General features: G+C 43.2%; 1 protein-coding gene across 2 annotated transcripts in view; it reads left to right on the top strand.

Moving 5' to 3' along the window:
* Positions 1-19,071, top strand: part of LOC108444384 (WD repeat-containing protein 7) — a 269,505-nt gene that overhangs the window by 45,489 nt on the left and 204,945 nt on the right. For both annotated transcript variants that reach the window (XM_017725554.2, XM_017725555.2), the window contains exon 14: positions 4,812-5,026. In XM_017725554.2, the coding sequence (XP_017581043.2) occupies positions 4,812-5,026 (215 nt within the window). The remainder of the gene's footprint in view (positions 1-4,811; positions 5,027-19,071) is intronic.

Raw genomic sequence — 19,071 nt, 5'->3', positions numbered from 1 at the left:
ACTGAAGATTTCAAATTTTGATTCATCTGTCCATAATACCTTCTTCAGTAGACCAATGGTGGCGTTTCATGGCCCAGGCAAGCCTCTTTGTCTTATTCTGACGTCTTAGAAATAGCTTTCTTGCTGCAATTCATCCTGTCAAACCTGCAGCTCGGAGTCTTCTCTTCACAGTTGAAACTGAGACTTGCTTACTACGACCACTGTTAAGCTGTTCTTGAAGCTGTTGTCCTGTGAGCCGCCTATCACGCAAGCTGGTAACTCTCAGAAATTTGTCCTCCAATTCAGTTGTGGCTTTGGGTCTGCCAGATTTCTTCTTGTCAGTTTCCCCCAGTTTCTGATTGCCTTTTGATGGTGAAGAAAACTGCTCACTGACGCCTCGACTTTCTTGGCAATTTCTCTGTAGGAGAGACCTACATTTTAAGTGTTATGATGGTCTGTCTCTCTTCCATTGTTAATTGCCTTTCTCTCACCATTTTTGTAGCAACACACTACTTTCTGCAGTACAGTACTGTTCAACTGATGCTCATGAGGGTATGCAGACAGAGGGTTGTAAGCAATGAAGACAAGTTGGAACACCTGTAGGAATTAGTAGCACCAGCTTTCAAGGCTTGATCAACCTTCATTGCTGCAGAACAGCTTTAAATTGTTAACCCATTGCGTGCTCCCTTTTTGTATAATTCTGAAATGTACATTATTTTTCAGTTTTGGGGTTACCTTACCTTTTTTTCACCTCTGGTGATGTGTGTGTGTGTGTGTGTGTGTGTGTGTGTGTGTGTGTGTGTGTGTGTGTGTATATATATATTACACACACACACATATATATATATATATATATATATATATATATATATATATATATATATATATATATATATATATATATATATATATATATATATATATATATATACACACACCAGCTGCTAAATATGTGCCCAACACTAAACATTTCTCATCCCCGTCCCATTCTCCATATTTTTTCCTCCAATGTTCTTCCCAGTTTAAGCCTAATTCAGACTTCCAATAGCAACGTTCTTATACGTTTATTGCATGTCACACTGTGAGATGCTGCAAATTTAACCTTCTGTGTGCCGTCTGTTACCCTGCAGTTCCGATTATATCTTATTTTTTGGAATATATATTTTGGAAGAAAACTTTTTTTTTTTTTTTTTTAAACAGAAAAATAAAGCCACACAACCAAAAAAGCTCCCAGCATTGGATTTTTGCCTGGAAAAACAAAAGCACCTGTTAAAGAGGGCTCGTTTGGAGCCGTCCGTGGTTGGTGAAGGGGCCATGTGGGATGAGCTTAAAGGAAATAGGCTGTTATGTCGTAGTTAGCTCTGCCATTACAAGACAGGTCGTATAACTGAGTACTAAAATTTCTACCTTGATGTGTAAATCGGCCGCTCACAACTCACAAAGATTTTCAGTTTTAGTCTGCAGCGGCTTTGTAGTGAGTGGGGCAACAGCATGGTTGGGGGATCTGGCAAACGGTCTCCCAGTGATGTAGCTGATGCTTCATTTTTTTGCGCCCAGCAGCACTTCTGTATCTGATGTACCAGCACAGCACACACTAACACACCATCACCACCGTGTAGGTGTTACTGCAGTGCTGAGAATGACCGACCACCTTAATAGTTCCTGCTCTGTGAGGGTCCATGTGTAGACCCACTGAAGAACAGGGTAAAAGGGGCTATAAAGTATCAGAGAAACAGATGGACTACAGTCTTTAACTGTAGAACTACAAAGTGCAGCTATACAGTAAGTGGAGTTGACACGATGGGCAATGAGTGTAGAAACAATGAGGTGGTCACTGTACTGTACGACTGTGCTAATGTTTGGGCACCCTTGATAAATTTACACATCTCCAAGTGTGAATAAGTTAACACGTCCTCTAGAGAGACACTTCTGCACGTTTTAGGTCACAGTTACTGTTTATTTACTGAATTTAACATATTGGAAAATACTTTGTTTTATGTTTTATTTTTCCAGTACGTTAAACTCCGTGAATACAAGTCAGTCCTCTATGTGCCGTTCAGCTTCCAGATCCTGAGCCGAGCCCATATAAGCAGGCAGTGGAATTTTATTTATTTTTTATTTTTTTGTGCTGTTCGGCGGGCCGGTTCTGGGAGGAACTCCAGGCTGTGGAAGAGCGACTCTTTGGTCTGCAGAGATTGCAGCTCACCTGAGTGTGAAATGAACCGATCGCACAGAGGCAGAACACTCAGCAGAGACGGAGACAGAGGGAGAGAGTGAATTAGAGGGTGAGACGGAGGCAGGAAGAAGAAAGAGCAGGAGAGAAGAAAATAGGAAGGAGAGTGATGGCGGGGGGGGTAGGAGGAGGACTGGATCTTGGTTTAGGAGAGAAGAAAAGAGAATAATCATTAATCTAAAGTAACAAACGCTTTGCACCAGAGTTAGTGACCAGCTCATTTCCATCCGTGGAATGGCTGGAATTATGAGCGGAAGCAGAGGGAGAAGGCAAAGGAGATTGATGAAATGATTGGAGGGTGGTGGAGGAGTGGAAGAGAGAGGAGAAGCTGGGAAAGAGTGAATTTGGAGACGAGAACTGAAGCAAGAAGACGGTAGAGTGGAACGATGAGAAGAGACGGTGAGAAGCAAAAAAAAAAAAGGGGGTGAAGCAAACTGAAGGAAGAGTGGAGGAGAAGAGCGAGTTGGAGAGATGGAGAGATGGAGACAGCTGATGAAAGAGAAAGAGAAGGAATTAGGAAGGATAAATTGAGAAGAAGGTAGAATGGATTTATGAGAGAAGGCGGAAGGAGAAGACGAAGAGCATGGATGAAATAAATGGAGGGAAGAGAGAGATGGAGGATGGAAGGAGTTAGAGTGAGGAAGAATAAGGTGAAGAGAGAGAGAACATGTAGGAGGAAGGGCAGAGAGAAGGAAAGAATTCCCCTCCATGAAGTATATAAAAGGGAAAAGAGTGAAGATGGAGAGAACGAGATAGGAAAGAGTTCATTAGAGAGATGGAGACGAAAGAGCAGGAGAAGAAAATGGGGATGAGAGAATGAATTGGAGCTTGGTGAGGAAGAGATCATACAAGACGGTAGAATTTCAGTAATGAGGGGAAACGGGAAGAGGAAGAAAAGGATGGGTGAGTGGAATGAAGGGAAAGAGAACGAGAGGATATATAACAGTAAACTGGAAGATTGTGAATGAGAGACTGAGTTTGGGAGAGGAGAGAACAGGTGGAGGGCAGGATGGAGGCGGGACTGGAATGAATGGAAGGGAAAGCGGGAGCAGTGGTGGAGAGAACGAGGTAGAAAGAGTGAGAGAGTAAAATCGGAGAGAGCATTTCTCTGGTACATGTGGCCGTACGTAAAAGTTTGGGTGGTCAAGCTACAAGCTTTGTTGATTTTCTGATTTTTAAAAAAAAAAAATGTTGTGCTCAATGTCTATTTGATTAATTTAACATATTATATTAAACACTCTAAACTATGAAACAGAAAACATTTGCAAAGGACACATTTTATGATTTATTTTCCCCCCTGTGTAGAATGGAAAACGCACTATATATAACATATGAAACAAAAACCACAGAATGAGACTGTTTACATCTTATAATTGAATTGGGCAAAGAATTTAAAAAAATCAGAAATGTTGGAATTTCCCTTTAAGCACAGTTAAGGGGCCATAACACGGAAAAATGACCATTATGTCTGAGGGCCGTGACGTCCTAAAGACTCGATAACGAAGGTGGTCGGTTTAAGTCTAAAGAGAGGTTGGAAAATGACGTTTATGGCTGATAAATGTTCTAAGCAGACTCCTGGAGCAAAAAGTACAGGCATCCAAAAATGGCAACAAGCTAACATTTGAATAGAGACTAATAGGAGGATTAACACGGTTCCGGTCACTCATGCTGACTGACCCCACTAGTTTTTGTTTATTTTAACTAATTTAGGGTAAATTACCAAGCGCAGCTTCTCTTTTGGGGTGTATAAAGCCTCATTCAGTGTGTTTTGAGTTGGTTTATAAAGAGCGTTGGTCCTTTATTCCGCTGTGCTCCAGTCCTGTTGTAATAGAACAGAGTGGGTCTATAGTGAGCAGACGGTCCGGGCTGCCTCTGATCAATACACTGATCTGATATATATTATTATTGTGGATAGGCCCCTTTAGATAAAACTTAATGGCTTTTGATGCTTATGGATTTTTATGCTTAAAATCATTGTGGAATTTTTCAGCTGGCAGAGGATGTGAAACAGGCATCAGTTAGAGTAAACAGAGCGTCGGAGGGCCTGTTATTTTCACCGCGGCGCTCCTGTAAACAGCACCGCTCACCTTTTGTTTTACCTCTGATGCGCAATTTTTTATCAGCTATTTGTTTGTCTTCAGGATTGATTGATTCAAGCCTCAGTTCATGTAGGATTTCATTGTCTCTCTTTTCTCTCGGTCTCTTGTTTTTTTTTTTTTTTTGGTTTTTTTTTTTCTCCTCTTTTCTCCTCTATTCATTATTTTTCTTTTTCTGTTCTTTTCCTCTTCTCTCCTCTTCCTCTTCTCTTCTGTTCTTTTCCTGTTTTCTTCTGTTCTGTTTTTTGTTTTTGTATTTTTCTCTCTCTTCTGTACATTTTTTTCTTTTTTTTTTTGGACATTTCTCTTTTTGACTCATTTGGACATTTTTCTTTTCTTCTCTTCCTGTTTTGCTCTTTCTCTTGTGCTTTCTCTTTCTTTATGCCTTGCTGTCTCTGATCTGCTTATTTGTTTTTCTCTCTCTCTCTCTCTCTCTCTCTCTCTCTCTCTCTCTCTCTCTCTCTCTCTCTCTCTCTCTCTCTCTCTCTCTCTCTCTCACGCAGGGGCGCTGGACCGCTGTGTGATGGGCATAACGGCGGTGGAGATTCTGAATGCATGTGATGAGGCCGTCCCGGCGGCGGTGGACGCTCTGAATCACCCTGCGGTGAACCTGAAGCAGGCCATGACCCGCCGCAGTCTGGCAGCGCTGAAGAACATGGCCCAGCACAAGCTGCAGACTCTCGCCACCAACCTGCTCGCTGCAGACAACGCAGACAAGGTGAGGGAGTCACTGCACCTGCAGCACTCCGGCTGTTACAGGATCGGACCAAACACTGGAACCTTTCTACGGTACAACATACTGCTCTGCTAATGCATCCGATCTGTGTCATGTTGTATAGCACCTTGTAGTTGTTGTAATAACCTGTTGTTATTATAATATATATCGGCATTACTGGATTGATCTTAAGGCAGATGGAGTCTGAGTAAGTGTGTGCCATGAGTGAGAAAAGAAATTTGTGTTTATGCCATTATTAGGCCTCCTAGGCTGTCGGGCTGTCACATTGCAGGGTTTTCTAGTGTAAACAGAGCCACATTAAGGCCTGACCACTTCCCATTTCTCTCATTTTACAAAAACATGACTGTGAAACACTAGAGGGCGCCTGTGAGTGAGTGAGTTCTTGGTGGTTTGGAGAGAATAATGCGAAGTGGACAGAAAAATGTAATCCAGAAAAAAGTGCAGTAATTACAGCTTCTGCAGCAAGATGATTAACACACTAACTTCACTGCTACTGAGTGTCGACTCGTTTACGTTACTGCTACTGTGTGGCGACTCATTTACGTTACTGCTACTGAGTGGCGACTCGTTTACGTTACTGCTACTGAGTGGCGACTCGTTTACGTTACTGCTACTGAGTGGCGACTCATTTACGTTACTGCTACTGAGTGGCGACTCGTTTACGTTACTGCTACTGAGTGGCGACTCGTTTACGTTACTGCTACTGAGTGGCGACTCGTTTACGTTACTGCTACTGAGTGGCGACTCGTTTACGTTACTGCTACTGAGTGGCGACTCGTTTACGTTACTGCTACTGTGTGGCGACTCGTTTACGTTACTGCTACTGTGTGGCGACTCGTTTACGTTACTGCTACTGAGTGGCGACTCGTTTACGTTACTGCTACTGAGTGGCGACTCGTTTACGTCTCTGCTACTGTGTGGCGACTCGTTTACGTCTCTGCTGCTGTGTGGCGACTCGTTTACGTCTCTGCTGCTGTGTGGCGACTCGTTTACGTCTCTGCTGCTGTGTGGCGACTCGTTTACGTCTCTGCTGCTGTGTGGCGACTCGTTTACGTCTCTGCTACTGTGTGGCGACTCGTTTACGTCTCTGCTACTGAGAGCTGACTGGTTGGCGTCTCTGCTACTTTGTGCTGACTGGTTGGCGTCTCTGCTACTGAGAGCTGACTGGTTGGCGTCTCTGCTACTTTGTGCTGACTGGTTGGCGTCTCTGCTACTTTGTGCTGACTGGTTGGCGTCTCTGCTACTTTGTGCTGACTGGTTGGCGTCTCTGCTACTTTGTGCTGACTGGTTGGCGTCTCTGCTACTTTGTGCTGACTGGTTGGCGTCTCTGCTACTTTGTGCTGACTGGTTGGCGTCACTGCTACTGAGAGCTGACTGGTTGGCGTCTCTGCTACTTTGTGCTGACTGGTTGGCGTCACTGCTACTGAGAGCTGACTGGTTGGCGTCTCTGCTACTTTGTGCTGACTGGTTGGCGTCACTGCTACTGAGAGCTGATTGGTTGGCGTTTCTGCTACTGACAGCTGACTGGTTGGCATTACCTGCTACTGAGTGGGTAAAGGATCTCATAGTGTTGCATAAAGAGGAGAAAACTGTTATAATGGAGTTACGACAACAGCTTATTAACACAGATGTGAACAACGCTAACCTTTAGATAACTTTAATGTTAACAGCCGAGAGATACAGTTGTCTCCCTACCTGAGCTGCAAATTGCCGGTTTAACTTCACTCTGTTTCTGGAGATTTAAATGATGTTTGAATGGAGGAAAATAAATGTTAAATATCAGACTGAATGTCGTGGGTCAGACAGCTGCGTTGTGTTCTGACAGACGTGGTTTTGTATGTCTGCTGGTGCAGTTGGTTCAGAGTTCAGCTCTAGTCCCCTGCACTGCATAACTGTGATTTTCTGGTTAAAACACCTGATATTATTAGCTAATTAATCCTTTCTTGAGCTGAACGAGGTGTGAACAGCAGAGAGAAACACTCAACTATACAGTGCAGCGGTTCAAGCCTGGAGTGAAAACACTGAATTAAAGCTCTGCGCGTCTCTCGGCTTCTGTCGCGTCCTGCAGATGAGTTACTCACAAAGCACAGCTAGTTGCAGGCGTCACACCGCGCCGTTACTCCCTGATTCGGTCCTCAAAATGGCAGCGTGATACATACAGATCACACATACAGTGTGACGTCGCACAGGATTGATACCACAGGGATTTCAAGTGGTTGTGTAATGTATTTTGTGGGGTTTTAGTGAGAGAATGTTGATGAATGAATGAGGGATGCCGTGCTGAGCCACAGATTCGTGCAGATACACGTTTGTCTTTCTTTCCTGAAACTTCAGTTGTGAACAGCTCAGGAAACAATCTGGACTTCCCCTCAGGGCCACAGTGGTGATTTGGAAAATTGGCGGCGTGTTTGAAGAGTGAAAAGAGGATGGAGAGGAGTGAGTGCGCAAACAGAGGGATAGTGGACAGATGAAAAATGCATGGCCTCCTTCTCACCGAGGGGGTTTACCCTCATTCAGCCTGACCACACGGTCACAGCGAGGAGAGAGGGAGGGAGAGGATAAAAGAACGAAAAACAAATAAATAAATAGAAAGGGGGGAAAATGGCCAAAAGGGTGCAAAAAAAGCAAAGGATGAAACAAAGAGCAAAAGGAGGAAAGAATGAATGAAACGGAACAGGAGAAGAATCGAAAGAGAGGAAACAAAAATGTTGTACGAGCTGAGAACTGATTCACTGATTCTGAGTCAGAAAAAAGTGGAGAAAACGAGGAGACGATGTGTGTTTTGGTGCTTTTTTCCCGCCGCTGTGAGCAGATTCATGCTGAGATTCATGCTATATATAAAAAACACACACACACCTCCGGTTTCCAGTTTTTGACCGTGTGAAAATGCCTGTTCTTTACATTGTGTGTAAATTTCATGAAGAACAAACGAAAAGAAATGGCCCAAAATTACATGGAAAAATGTCTGGTTCCAAAGTAAAGTAGGTTTTTTTTTTCCTTTTCTTTTCCTGTAAAGGTCCCATTTTGGAGATACGAGGTTTTGTTCCGACGTCATGTTTTCGGAGTTGGAAACACTTTATGGACTTATGACTGATTTTGACTCAAATCAATTTGCTTTTATTAAACCAAATGACAGTCCGTTCCGTTTTGAGTGTGCTACCAAAACAATCATAACACTACCGAAGCGTTGCCAAATGTTTCAGTCGTGACTGTTTTGATGGCAATTTTAGCTCCAAATACGACCGGGACATGACCAGCAAACCCAGCTTTGAACAGCTGTCCACACAAAATCATCATATATTTCATGAACATTCAAAGTGTTTGACTGCAGTGGGAAAAGTGTTTCAGTAGTGACAATTTTTAATGTTTCACTCTGATTTTCAGACTTTGGGACACGTTTACGTCAAAACTATGGGAACTGCTCACTGTGTGGCCATGAGGGACAAGGATGCAGCCTCACTTCCTGCTCTTAAATGCAGGAGCGTGGCTAAAACGAGATTCCCTACAGACTAAAACTCTTGTTATATTTTCTAGTATTTTAAACAGTCCGATTTCTTGGGATCCTCTTGTGGGCCATGATTTAAGGCATGTGGCTATGAAGCTGTAAGACTGCACTGTTTTGCATGTGTTGGCTCCAGTCAGCCAAATGTTTCGAGGGACAATCGGCATGAGCCTCGCAAAACGCTGATCGGTATCCTCTCTACGCTGAGGGCCAGTCTGGAGCGATGTTGTAAAGAGAGGGGAGCATTTTAACAAATGATGTTCTGCTTTTCTTTCTCCTTAAAAAAAAAAAGTAAATAATCGAAATGTGTGAAATGATAGCGTTCACCATCAGAGGCTGTTTGAACACAATTCCATCCTGACTCCCCGGTGTGATTTTCTGATCGTCACTGTCTCGCCCGCTGCTGGTCAAACGGCAAAGCAGAGAATGGACGTGTGTGTGTGTGTGTTTGAGTGTGTGTGTGTTTGAGAGCGCCGCTCGGTCCTTGCTCTAATGCCCTATCATTCCCTCTGACAATATAATACTGCAGTGGTGATTCTGGTGCTCGTCTCTCAGGGCTAAAGCTCCCATTACTCCCCCCCGCGCTGCCCCACTGCCGGGCCAACAGCGGCCAGCCCACAGCCAGCCAGCCTAATGATACATAATCACCATCAAACGCTCCGCAATCACACCTCCCGCCCTCTGACTCCATCTCCCCGTCTCGCTCGCTCTCACTCTGTTTTTCGCTCTCTAACTCCCTGCTTTCTGTCTTTGTCCCTCTTTATCTCTCTCAGTTCTGTTTCTCCCCTCAGGTCAGGAATCTATATTTCCACTGACCGTTTTAAAAAATATCAGCCAACACTAACTTGAGAGAGAGAGAGAGAGAGAGAGAGAGTTTACAGCAGTTCAGTAATTGCTGTGTAGACCTTTCTTAGGAAGCAGTTCATCGTGTGATCGTGTGCAGATCTTAGGAAGCAGTTCATCGTGTGATCATATGCAGATCTTAGGAAGCAGTTCATCGTGTGATCATATGCAGATCTTAGGAAGCAGTTCATCGTGTGATCGTGTGCAGATCTTAGGAAGCAGTTCATCGTGTGATCGTATGCAGATCTTAGGAAGCGGTTCATCGTGTGATCGTGTGCAGATCTTAGGAAGCGGTTCATCGTGTGATCGTGTGCAGATCTTAGGAAGCAGTTCATCGTGTGATCGTACGCAGATCTTAGGAAGCAGTTCATCGTGTGATCGTACGCAGATCTTAGGAAGCAGTTCATCGTGTGATCGTGTGCAGATCTTAGGAAGCAGTTCATCGTGTGATCGTGTGCAGATCTTAGGAAGCAGTTCATCGTGTGATCGTGTGCAGATCTTAGGAAGCAGTTCATCGTGTGATCGTACGCAGATCTTAGGAAGCAGTTCATCGTGTGATCGTGTGCAGATCTTAGGAAGCAGTTCATCGTGTGATCGTATGCAGATCTTAGGAAACAGTTCATCGTGTGATCGTGTGCAGATCTTAGGAAGCAGTTCATCGTGTGATCGTACGCAGATCTTAGGAAGCAGTTCATCGTGTGATCGTGTGCAGATCTTAGGAAGCAGTTCATCGTGTGATCGTACGCAGATCTTAGGAAGCAGTTCATCGTGTGATCGTGTGCAGATCTTAGGAAGCAGTTCATCGTGTGAGCGTGTGCAGATCTTAGGAAGCAGTTCATCGTGTGATCGTGTGCAGATCTTAGGAAACAGTTCATCGTGTGATCGTGTGCAGATCTTAGGAAGCAGTTCATCGTGTGATCGTGTGCAGATCTTAGGAAGCAGTTCATCGTGTGATCGTACGCAGATCTTAGGAAGCAGTTCATCGTGTGATCGTACGCAGATCTTAGGAAGCAGTTCATCGTGTGATCGTACGCAGATCTTAGGAAGCAGTTCATCGTGTGAGCGTATGCAGATCTTAGGAAACAGTTCATCGTGTGATCGTATGCAGATCTTAGGAAGCAGTTCATCGTGTGATCGTACGCAGATCTTAGGAAGCAGTTCATCGTGTGATCGTATGCAGATCTTAGGAAGCAGTTCATCGTGTGATCGTACGCAGATCTTAGGAAACAGTTCATCGTGTGATCGTACGCAGATCTTAGGAAACAGTTCATCGTGTGATCGTACGCAGATCTTAGGAAGCAGTTCATCGTGTGATCGTACGCAGATCTTAGGAAGCAGTTCATCGTGTGAGCGTATGCAGATCTTAGGAAGCAGTTCATCGTGTGATCGTGTGCAGATCTTAGGAAGCAGTTCATCGTGTGATCGTGTGCAGATCTTAGGAAGCAGTTCATCGTGTGAGCGTGTGCAGATCTTAGGAAGCAGTTCATCGTGTGAGCGTGTGCAGATCTTAGGAAGCAGTTCATCGTGTGATCGTACGCAGATCTTAGGAAGCAGTTCATCGTGTGAGCGTGTGCAGATCTTAGGAAGCAGTTCATCGTGTGATCGTACGCAGATCTTAGGAAGCAGTTCATCGTGTGATCGTACGCAGATCTTAGGAAGCAGTTCATCGTGTGATCGTACGCAGATCTTAGGAAACAGTTCATCGTGTGATCGTACGCAGATCTTAGGAAACAGTTCATCGTGTGATCGTACGCAGATCTTAGGAAGCAGTTCATCGTGTGATCGTACGCAGATCTTAGGAAACAGTTCATCGTGTGATCGTGTGCAGATCTTAGGAAACAGTTCATCGTGTGATCGTACGCAGATCTTAGGAAGCAGTTCATCGTGTGATCGTACGCAGATCTTAGGAAACAGTTCATCGTGTGATCGTACGCAGATCTGTAGGTGGTTTTGTGTTTTAGTGTGTCTGTCGCTCCAGTTTCAGCTCTTACAGATCACGTCTGTATGACCTGCTCACTGTTTCTCATTCAGCCCCTTTAATTTACAGCCGTCTGCGTTTACTGCTCCACTACGGCTTCGGCTGTTTTCAACGCGTGAATGTCTTTCTGCCTTTCTTTCTTTCTTTCTTTCTTTCTGTCTGTCTTTCTTTCTTTCTGCCTTTCTTTCTTTCTGCCTTTCTTTCTGCCTTTTTTCATTCTTTCTTTCTGCCTTTTTTCATTCTTTCTTTCTGCCTTTCTGCCTTTTTTTCTTTCTTTCTGCCTTTTTTCATTCTTTCTTACTGCCTTTTTTCATTCTTTCTTTCTGCCTTTCTGCCTTTCTTTCTGCCTTTTTTCTTTCTTTCTTTCTGCCTTTGTGCCTTTCTTTCTGCCTTTCTTTCTTTCTGCCTTTTTGCCTTTCTTTCTGCCTTTCTGCCTTTCTTTCTTTCTTTTTCTTTCTTTCTGCCTTTCTGCCTTTCTTTTTCTTTCTTCCTGCCTTTCTTTCTTTCTGCCTTTCTTTCTTTCTGCCTTTTCTGCCTTCTTTCTTTCTTCCTTTCTGCCTTTCTTTCTGCCTTTTTTCTTTCTTTCTGCCTTTCTTTCTTTCTGCCTTTTTTCATTCTTTCTTTCTGCCTTTTTTCATTCTTTCTTTCTGCCTTTCTGCCTTTCTTTCTGCCTTTTTTCTTTCTTTCTGCCTTTTTTTCTTTCTGCCTTTTTTTCATTCTTTCTTTCTGCCTTTTTTCTTTCTGCCTTTTTTCATTCTTTCTTTCTGCCTTTTTTCTTTCTTTCTTTCTTTCTTTCTGCCTTTCTTTCTTTCTGCGTTTCTGCCTTTCTTTCTTTCTGCCTTTCTTTCTTTCTGCCTTTTTTCTTTCTGCCTTTCTGCCTTTTTTCTTTCTGCCTTTCTGCCTTTCTTTCTTTCTGCCTTTCTTTCTTTCTGCCTTTCTTTCTTTCTGCCTTTCTGCCTTTCTTTCTTTCTGCCTTTCTTTCTTTCTTTCTTTCTGCCTTTCTGCCTTTCTTTCTTTCTTTCTTTCTTTTTCTTTCTTTCTGCCTTTCTTTATTTCTTTCTGCTTTTCTTTCTTTCAGCCTTTCTTTCTTTCTGCCTTTCTTTCTGCCTTTCTCTTTCTTTTTCTTTGCTGTTTTCTTTTTCTTTCTTTCTCCATCTATTGATCTATAGATCTATCTTTTTCCTCTTTCTCTTTTCTGCCTTTCTTTCTGCATTCCTGCTTTTGTTTCTTTTTGTCTTTTACTCCTCTCTGTTTTTAGACTTTACTGTGTTTGCGTTTGAGGGGCAGGTCATGGTTTTCCTGATCAGCGACACGCGGAGGTCAGTAAATCATCTCTATGTGGTCATTTATTCAGCACAAAGAAATGAGAAATGAAGGACACGAGGAAATAAAGAATAGAGGTTGAGTTTAAAGCTGATTGAACATTAAAATGAGTGAATCAGGGCTGGAGTCACTGAGAGTTGGAATGCAGAGCAGACTGACTCTGTGTTCCTGCTGTTTGCCTGCAGTGATGAACGGTCTGTAGAGGGCAGTATGTCTCCACCATCCAATCTCGTGCACATGAGTCACACGTGTGTGTGTGTGTGTGTGTGTGTGTGTGGGTGTGTGTGTGTTGGGGGTGCAATTAGGAGATGCCTGTCAGCTCTGCACAATTCACATTCTCAAGGCCTGAAACCCCTGATCACCCCCAACACCCCCCCGCCGCCCCTGGACCTGTAAACCTGGGCCAGCTGTGGTTGTCTATATGGGATGACATGCTGCTTTCTTTGTGTTTTTCACTGACCCTCGGTCCGTTTGTGTCACTGGACCAGGTGTCTGGGCTTACGGGCAGGTGGGCTGTCAACACAGTTTCAAACTCGACGTGCACGCTGTTTCATTCAGATTTTGGCAGCAGTGTTTTACCTCTTACCTCACCTCACAGTGCGAATTTGGATTTGGACGGATTTCAGCAGCTGAAGTTCAGTGTCAGTAGTGCTTGGATCGTATATGGCGCGCAGCACTTGCACTCACTTTCCTCAGGAAGTCTCTAGCAGTGCAGTCTGCGTTTGGAGATTCTGCTGTTTACCCAGGCTGTTTTTAGCTATGTGATGTACTTTGTACTATTATCTGTAAACAAAGTCCATTGATTAGGCATAACATTCTGACCACCTCATTGTTTCTAGGCTCATTGTCCACTTCATCAGCTCCACTTACTGTATAGCTGCACTTTGTAGTTCTACAGTTACAGACTGTAGTCCATCTGTTTCTCTGATGCTTTGTTACCCTGTTCTTCAGTGGTCAGGACCCCCATAGACCCTCACAGAGCAGGTACTATTTGGTTGGTGGATCATTCTCAATATCATTCTGCAGTAACACTGACGTGGTGGTGTGTTAGTGTGTGTTGCGCTGGTCTGAGTGGATCAGACAGAGCAGTGCTCTAATAATGAAGCTGAGAGCTGATCAGAGTTAATGATCTTCTCAGCGAAGCTCGTTCTGCTCGTTAGTCTGTGCTGATGATGCTGTGATTCATTCATGTGACGTTACTGAGTAGGACGAGCTCATGAGGGTCATATCAGGACGCCGGTTCCTTCACATTATTGACAGATTTGAGTCACTTACCTAAACGAGTGTGAACCGTTGTGTCTGAGAGATCAGATTTGAGCAGTTAGGCTTGTAATGTGCACTGATTTGGGTTCAGATTTCTTTCAGGCTTATGTTGATCTCAGTGGGCCTTGTTCACCAACGGTTCTTAAGACAAAATCCACTTATGCAGCTTATACAAACATTCTGACGTTCACTTCCCAGATAGCAAGCATATATCGGTCCACTGGCTTGGTAAGTTTGGCACCCCTACTGGCTAGACTTTCAATGCCCAGAGCCTTTTATTTTGGAAAATAAGCAAAGACAAGTATTACAAGCCACTGAGAAAAAGAAAAAAAAAGGCCTAATATGAGAAGATTTTATATAAAATGTTGTTGCTGACACTGTGCTAGAATAGAATTATTTACTAAGCTAGTTTACAAAGTCTAACTAAAGAAAGGAAGGAAGGAAAAATGCATGTTTTGGACTGTTTTTGGAAAATGAGCGGCGAGAAGTGGAATTTTGTCAAATACTCTGCTTAACTACCGGTGGGCCGCCCAAAAACCACTAAAAGATCACCAGCTCTGCCATCAGCAGATCAACCGTGTGCCACTATCCGCTCCGGGTTGTTCATGATTTGTTCTTAGGTGAGAACAGAATCTGCACTCGCTCAAGAGCGCAAAGGTGTGAACAGTCCTGCGCTTTAAGAACACGACATGAATCCGACTTGGACTTTTTCTTAAGATCTTTCTCAAGACCACATTTAAGAAAAAACTTGTGAACATGAGGTGAAGGAGGCCCATTGAGTGTATGCTTTAAAAAAAGCACTGATTTTACATTAGTAAAACGTGTAGTACGGAACTTGGGTAGGGACTGTACTTTAAAATTTTGTGTTAAGTGATCTCTAAAAGACTTTATGTATTCTATTTAGACCACATAGGCAAGTCTGTCTACAGATTACTTGGCATGATGATTAGTCGAATACTAATTGAAATGACATGGCTTGCTAAATGTCTCCTCGTGGGCCGATTTTGGTGCCAATTACGGATGTAACTGGTTGGTCAGGAATAGTACGCTGGACATTTTCATGCCACTTAAGTCTAGCACCAGTGTAGCTTGTATTCCATCCCTGGGCTGGGATCGGATTTCCTCCCTGCTTGAGCTGACCTCATTGATCATGCACTAAAAAACTGCAATGATCTGCTCTAGTAGTAAAAACTTTGGTGCTTTGGTAGCGATTAGACTGTCCTCAAACCACGTGGGCTTGTAAAGTAATCTATAATAGACTTATGTGACTTGTGTTTTTTTTGATCTTATGACACACTGCAATCTAATAACAGGGACAAAAGTACAGTTTCAAGCCAGCTGCTGCTGCTGTTTTAGCTGTGTGACCTGCTTTTGTCCATGTTTGTAGGTAGCAGTCTGTCAAAGTGTCAGACACCATATAATCAAGTCTATTAGAGATGGCTTAGCATGATGATGGGCTTCAGGCTTCCATTTCTGGTTGGCTTCATTAGCCTCATCGCTTGTCTGTATAGTCACGGCATTAGCTGTCTTTAGGTATTTTAGCCACATTAACCTCATAGCTTGTTAAGAATGTCTACTAACAGTCATTAGATTAGCCGACATTCGGTATGTTAGCTGTTTTAGCCTTTAGCTTGATAATAGTGTCCGCTTAGTCACTCGATTAGCTCATGTTAGGCATGTTGGCTACATTAGTGTTATAGCTTGTTAAGTGTCTGTTTAGTCTCTAGATTGGTGTGGTTGGTGGTGTTGGTGTAGTGTAGTGGGTAACACCCCTGCCTTCTACATTGTAGAGTAGGCTTCGGTCCCCTGCCTAAGTAAGCACCCTACACTATACCAGTAAGAGTCCTTGGGCAAGACTCCTAACACTGCCCTCGCCTGCCTGTGTACAATGATCAAACTGTAAGTCGCTCTGGATAAGAGCGTCTGCCAGATGCCGTAAATGTAGATTAGCTCACATCAGAAATGTTAGCTACATTAGCTATGTAGCATGCTAACAGTGTCTGTTAGCTGAGGTGATGCGTCTGAGCGTCCGCCATGTTGGAGAGGTCAAGATCCACTTGTGAACAAATTCACTTGTGTTGAGAGACGATGAGTTTTCAGGATTAAATCAGCCACAACTTCATTATTACTCAACCGATTTCCACCAAATTTGTTTAGTTATAATCCTCAGACACAGATTGAGACCGCAAGGACATTTATTTCTTTAATAACTGATCAGTCTAATTAGCCGTCTGGACCGGCAGGACAGTATTCAGTCTGCACCTGATTTTAAGAACGAGAGTAGCGAGAGAAAAACAAACTCTCACGCAGCAATTCGAAGAAAGGGCGGAGCCGAAGGTGGCTTCCTAATCGCCAGCGTCTTGTGCGAGTTTTCCTGTTCCACCTTAAATAGTACAGTCGTTTTCTGGTGCCTGAAGATGCACCATTTATGGTGGAACGAGAAAATTTGAACAAGAAGCTGTCGAATAGGATGCCAACTTCAGGTTCGTGTAAGAAGTTGCTAACGTTAATCTGTTATGAACATCTACACGGATTAAGTAATGCTATTACTTGCCCAGCTACAAAGCATTAACCACCACTATAAATAAATAACTACTGCAAGTTAAGGTCCCCTGAATGGACTATTAAATGAAATAAGCTTAAAATATACCCAAAGGATAAACAGTCTCATCAGCCGGTTCTCTGCATCACCAGCCACACGACCATATCTACACATAAACACACAAACAACACGCATCACACAAACCTGAGTGTCTGTTGTATAATCCTGTCCCACTGTCTGAGCAATATTCTTAAAGCAGTGTCATTTTGGACAGTATCTTTCTTAAACTGCCGCTCTGTAATGGTACTGAATGCAGTCCAGCAGCGACGTTGCCGTGCCTGGCTGGACCCAACATGGCATTTATGTATGTATATCTGTGGTCTGTTCACGGTCACTAAGTTTTTCCACATTAGATGTTAGCCGCATACGCCTCAACGCTCCAGTGTAAAACTGAAGAATTAAACTTAGGACGCCAAACATGTCGTGATTGATCAACTACATTTGGGATGATGGAGAATATTGTGTAAGTTTCATTTATTACCAAAGAATGGAAAGTGTTAAACCTGCACGCTGGTTCTGTTTGGTCAGAGTTTTGGTGAGGCTGTAGAAAAGCTCCTTTCATATAGATTTTGCCAGAATATTTCATCTGGAGGTCATGTGTAAATGGCTATTTCAGAGCCAGAGAGGGTGGAGAAGCGGTACCTTGAACACTTGAATGGTTTTTAAACAAGCCTGCAGGGGGAAAAACAGGAGAGGAAATTGGACAAAATTAGCCACGTGCCTCTTTCTTCCTTTCTTTCTTTTTCTTTCTTCCTTTCTCTCTTTCTTTTATTTCTGTTTCTTTCTCTCTGCGGTTGCCTGTGTGTTTGTGATCACTGAGGCAGACCCTTTTGGCCATTCAGGCCGGCTAACTGCCGCTGAGCGGGGGGACAAAGCCGCTCCTGTGTGTGCTAATTGTCCGCAATAGATGTTACTGTGAAACCAATTGAACGATCAGGGCCAGATGCAGAATGGACAGAAGAGCGAGAGAAAGAGGAAAGGTGGGAGGGAGGAAGAGAGGAGGGAAGCTGGGGGTAAAGGGAGGGAATAAAAGGACAGAGACCGAGTCTGAAAGGAGGGTGGGGTTTGATGGTCATGGAGTCGTGAAATGCTGAAAGGACTCTAGCAGTGTCCTTTTAAGGCTATTGGCCATCAGTGCTGCTCTGATAACAGTGTATATCTCAGCGATGTTAATTAAAGAGCCCATATCCTACATTTTCTTGTTTTTTTTTTTATTATTTCCTTTGAGGTCACTTAACATTTGTGGAATTCAATGTACCAAAAATGGTCATGATTCATTTTTCCATGATCATTTCCTTAACCTTCAGAATTGAACAGGCTGTTTTTGTTACTGTGCCTTTAAAACTGATGTATGTAAATGAGCTCTCTTCTGATTGGCTGCCCACTTTCAGAAGGCACTCAGGTCAGATATATGCAAATGAGTTGTTTGTTGTGACATCAGAAAAACTGGGAATTCAAAACTGGCTGTTTTTTCATCAGTTATTGGGTACTTTTTCTATTTGTAGGTGTCTATCCCAAGTCCTGACCCTTAAATTTACACGTTTTAAATTTAATAATATATTTTTTTCAAAAATTGTAAAAGATGTTTTTGATTTCGTAGAGATGAGTGATCTGTGAATCTGATCTGCTACTCAAATACCGTGAAATGATGCGATCAGTGAGATTCGTGATCCTTTGAAAGCCCTAATTAACTAACACTTTTGTGTGCTAAACAAATATTAAGGCTTCTTAAACCATCGTTTTATAATATTTCCATGGAAGATTCCTCTTAAAATGCTCAAACTTTGGCTACACTTTTACACTTCTTTCATCTTTTAATCTCCTTCAGAGAATCTTTTCGTCTGATCTGCATCAGAAAGGGCCGCAATACACGAAAACATCCTCCCATGTACTTAAAATGGAGAGCAGGTGCTTCAGCCATCGAATTAACATTGAATAGCAATTAGCAAGGCAGCAATTTAATACCGTCCTGGGTTTAAAAACGAGATGAGGCGGAATGAATGCTTTAGGGGATAATGAGCATTAGAGATTATTACGTAGACTGTGCAATAAGTAGATTAGCATGCACAGAAGAGAACTTTTGACTAATGTCTTCAGAGGAGTATCTAAGACCTTTCCTGGTGACATAGACAAGACGTTCCCCAGCTGCTTAAGCAAAGTCATCAGAGCCGCGCATAAAGGCTGTAATCGTTATTGTGCTTCACGTTTAATTTAGGCTGTCTGGATTAGCGCATAACGTTTGTTAATCGTTACTGGTCCCAGAAACGAAGAGATCACAAAAAGGGCACAATGTGCAAATACACACTCGAACCAACCATACGTGCTTTAATTGCTCAGGGCGCTAATCCGTGATTAATGGATGGCATTTCCAGCAACACGAGGTAGAATTGATGTCTGCCTTTCAGTGTGAGACAGTTTGATGTGACCAAAGGTATCTGGACCACCCTTCTAGTGAACATCAGCATAAGAGCCTAAAGCCACCATGCCCAATGCCAGGTGTGGGCTGGAGGGGTATA

The sequence above is a fragment of the Pygocentrus nattereri genome, chromosome 16 (genome assembly GCF_015220715.1).
Source record: "Pygocentrus nattereri isolate fPygNat1 chromosome 16, fPygNat1.pri, whole genome shotgun sequence".
Lineage (NCBI taxonomy): Eukaryota > Metazoa > Chordata > Actinopteri > Characiformes > Serrasalmidae > Pygocentrus > Pygocentrus nattereri.
The sequence above is the reverse complement of the archived record's forward strand: the minus strand, read 5'-3'. Positions and strand labels throughout refer to the sequence as shown.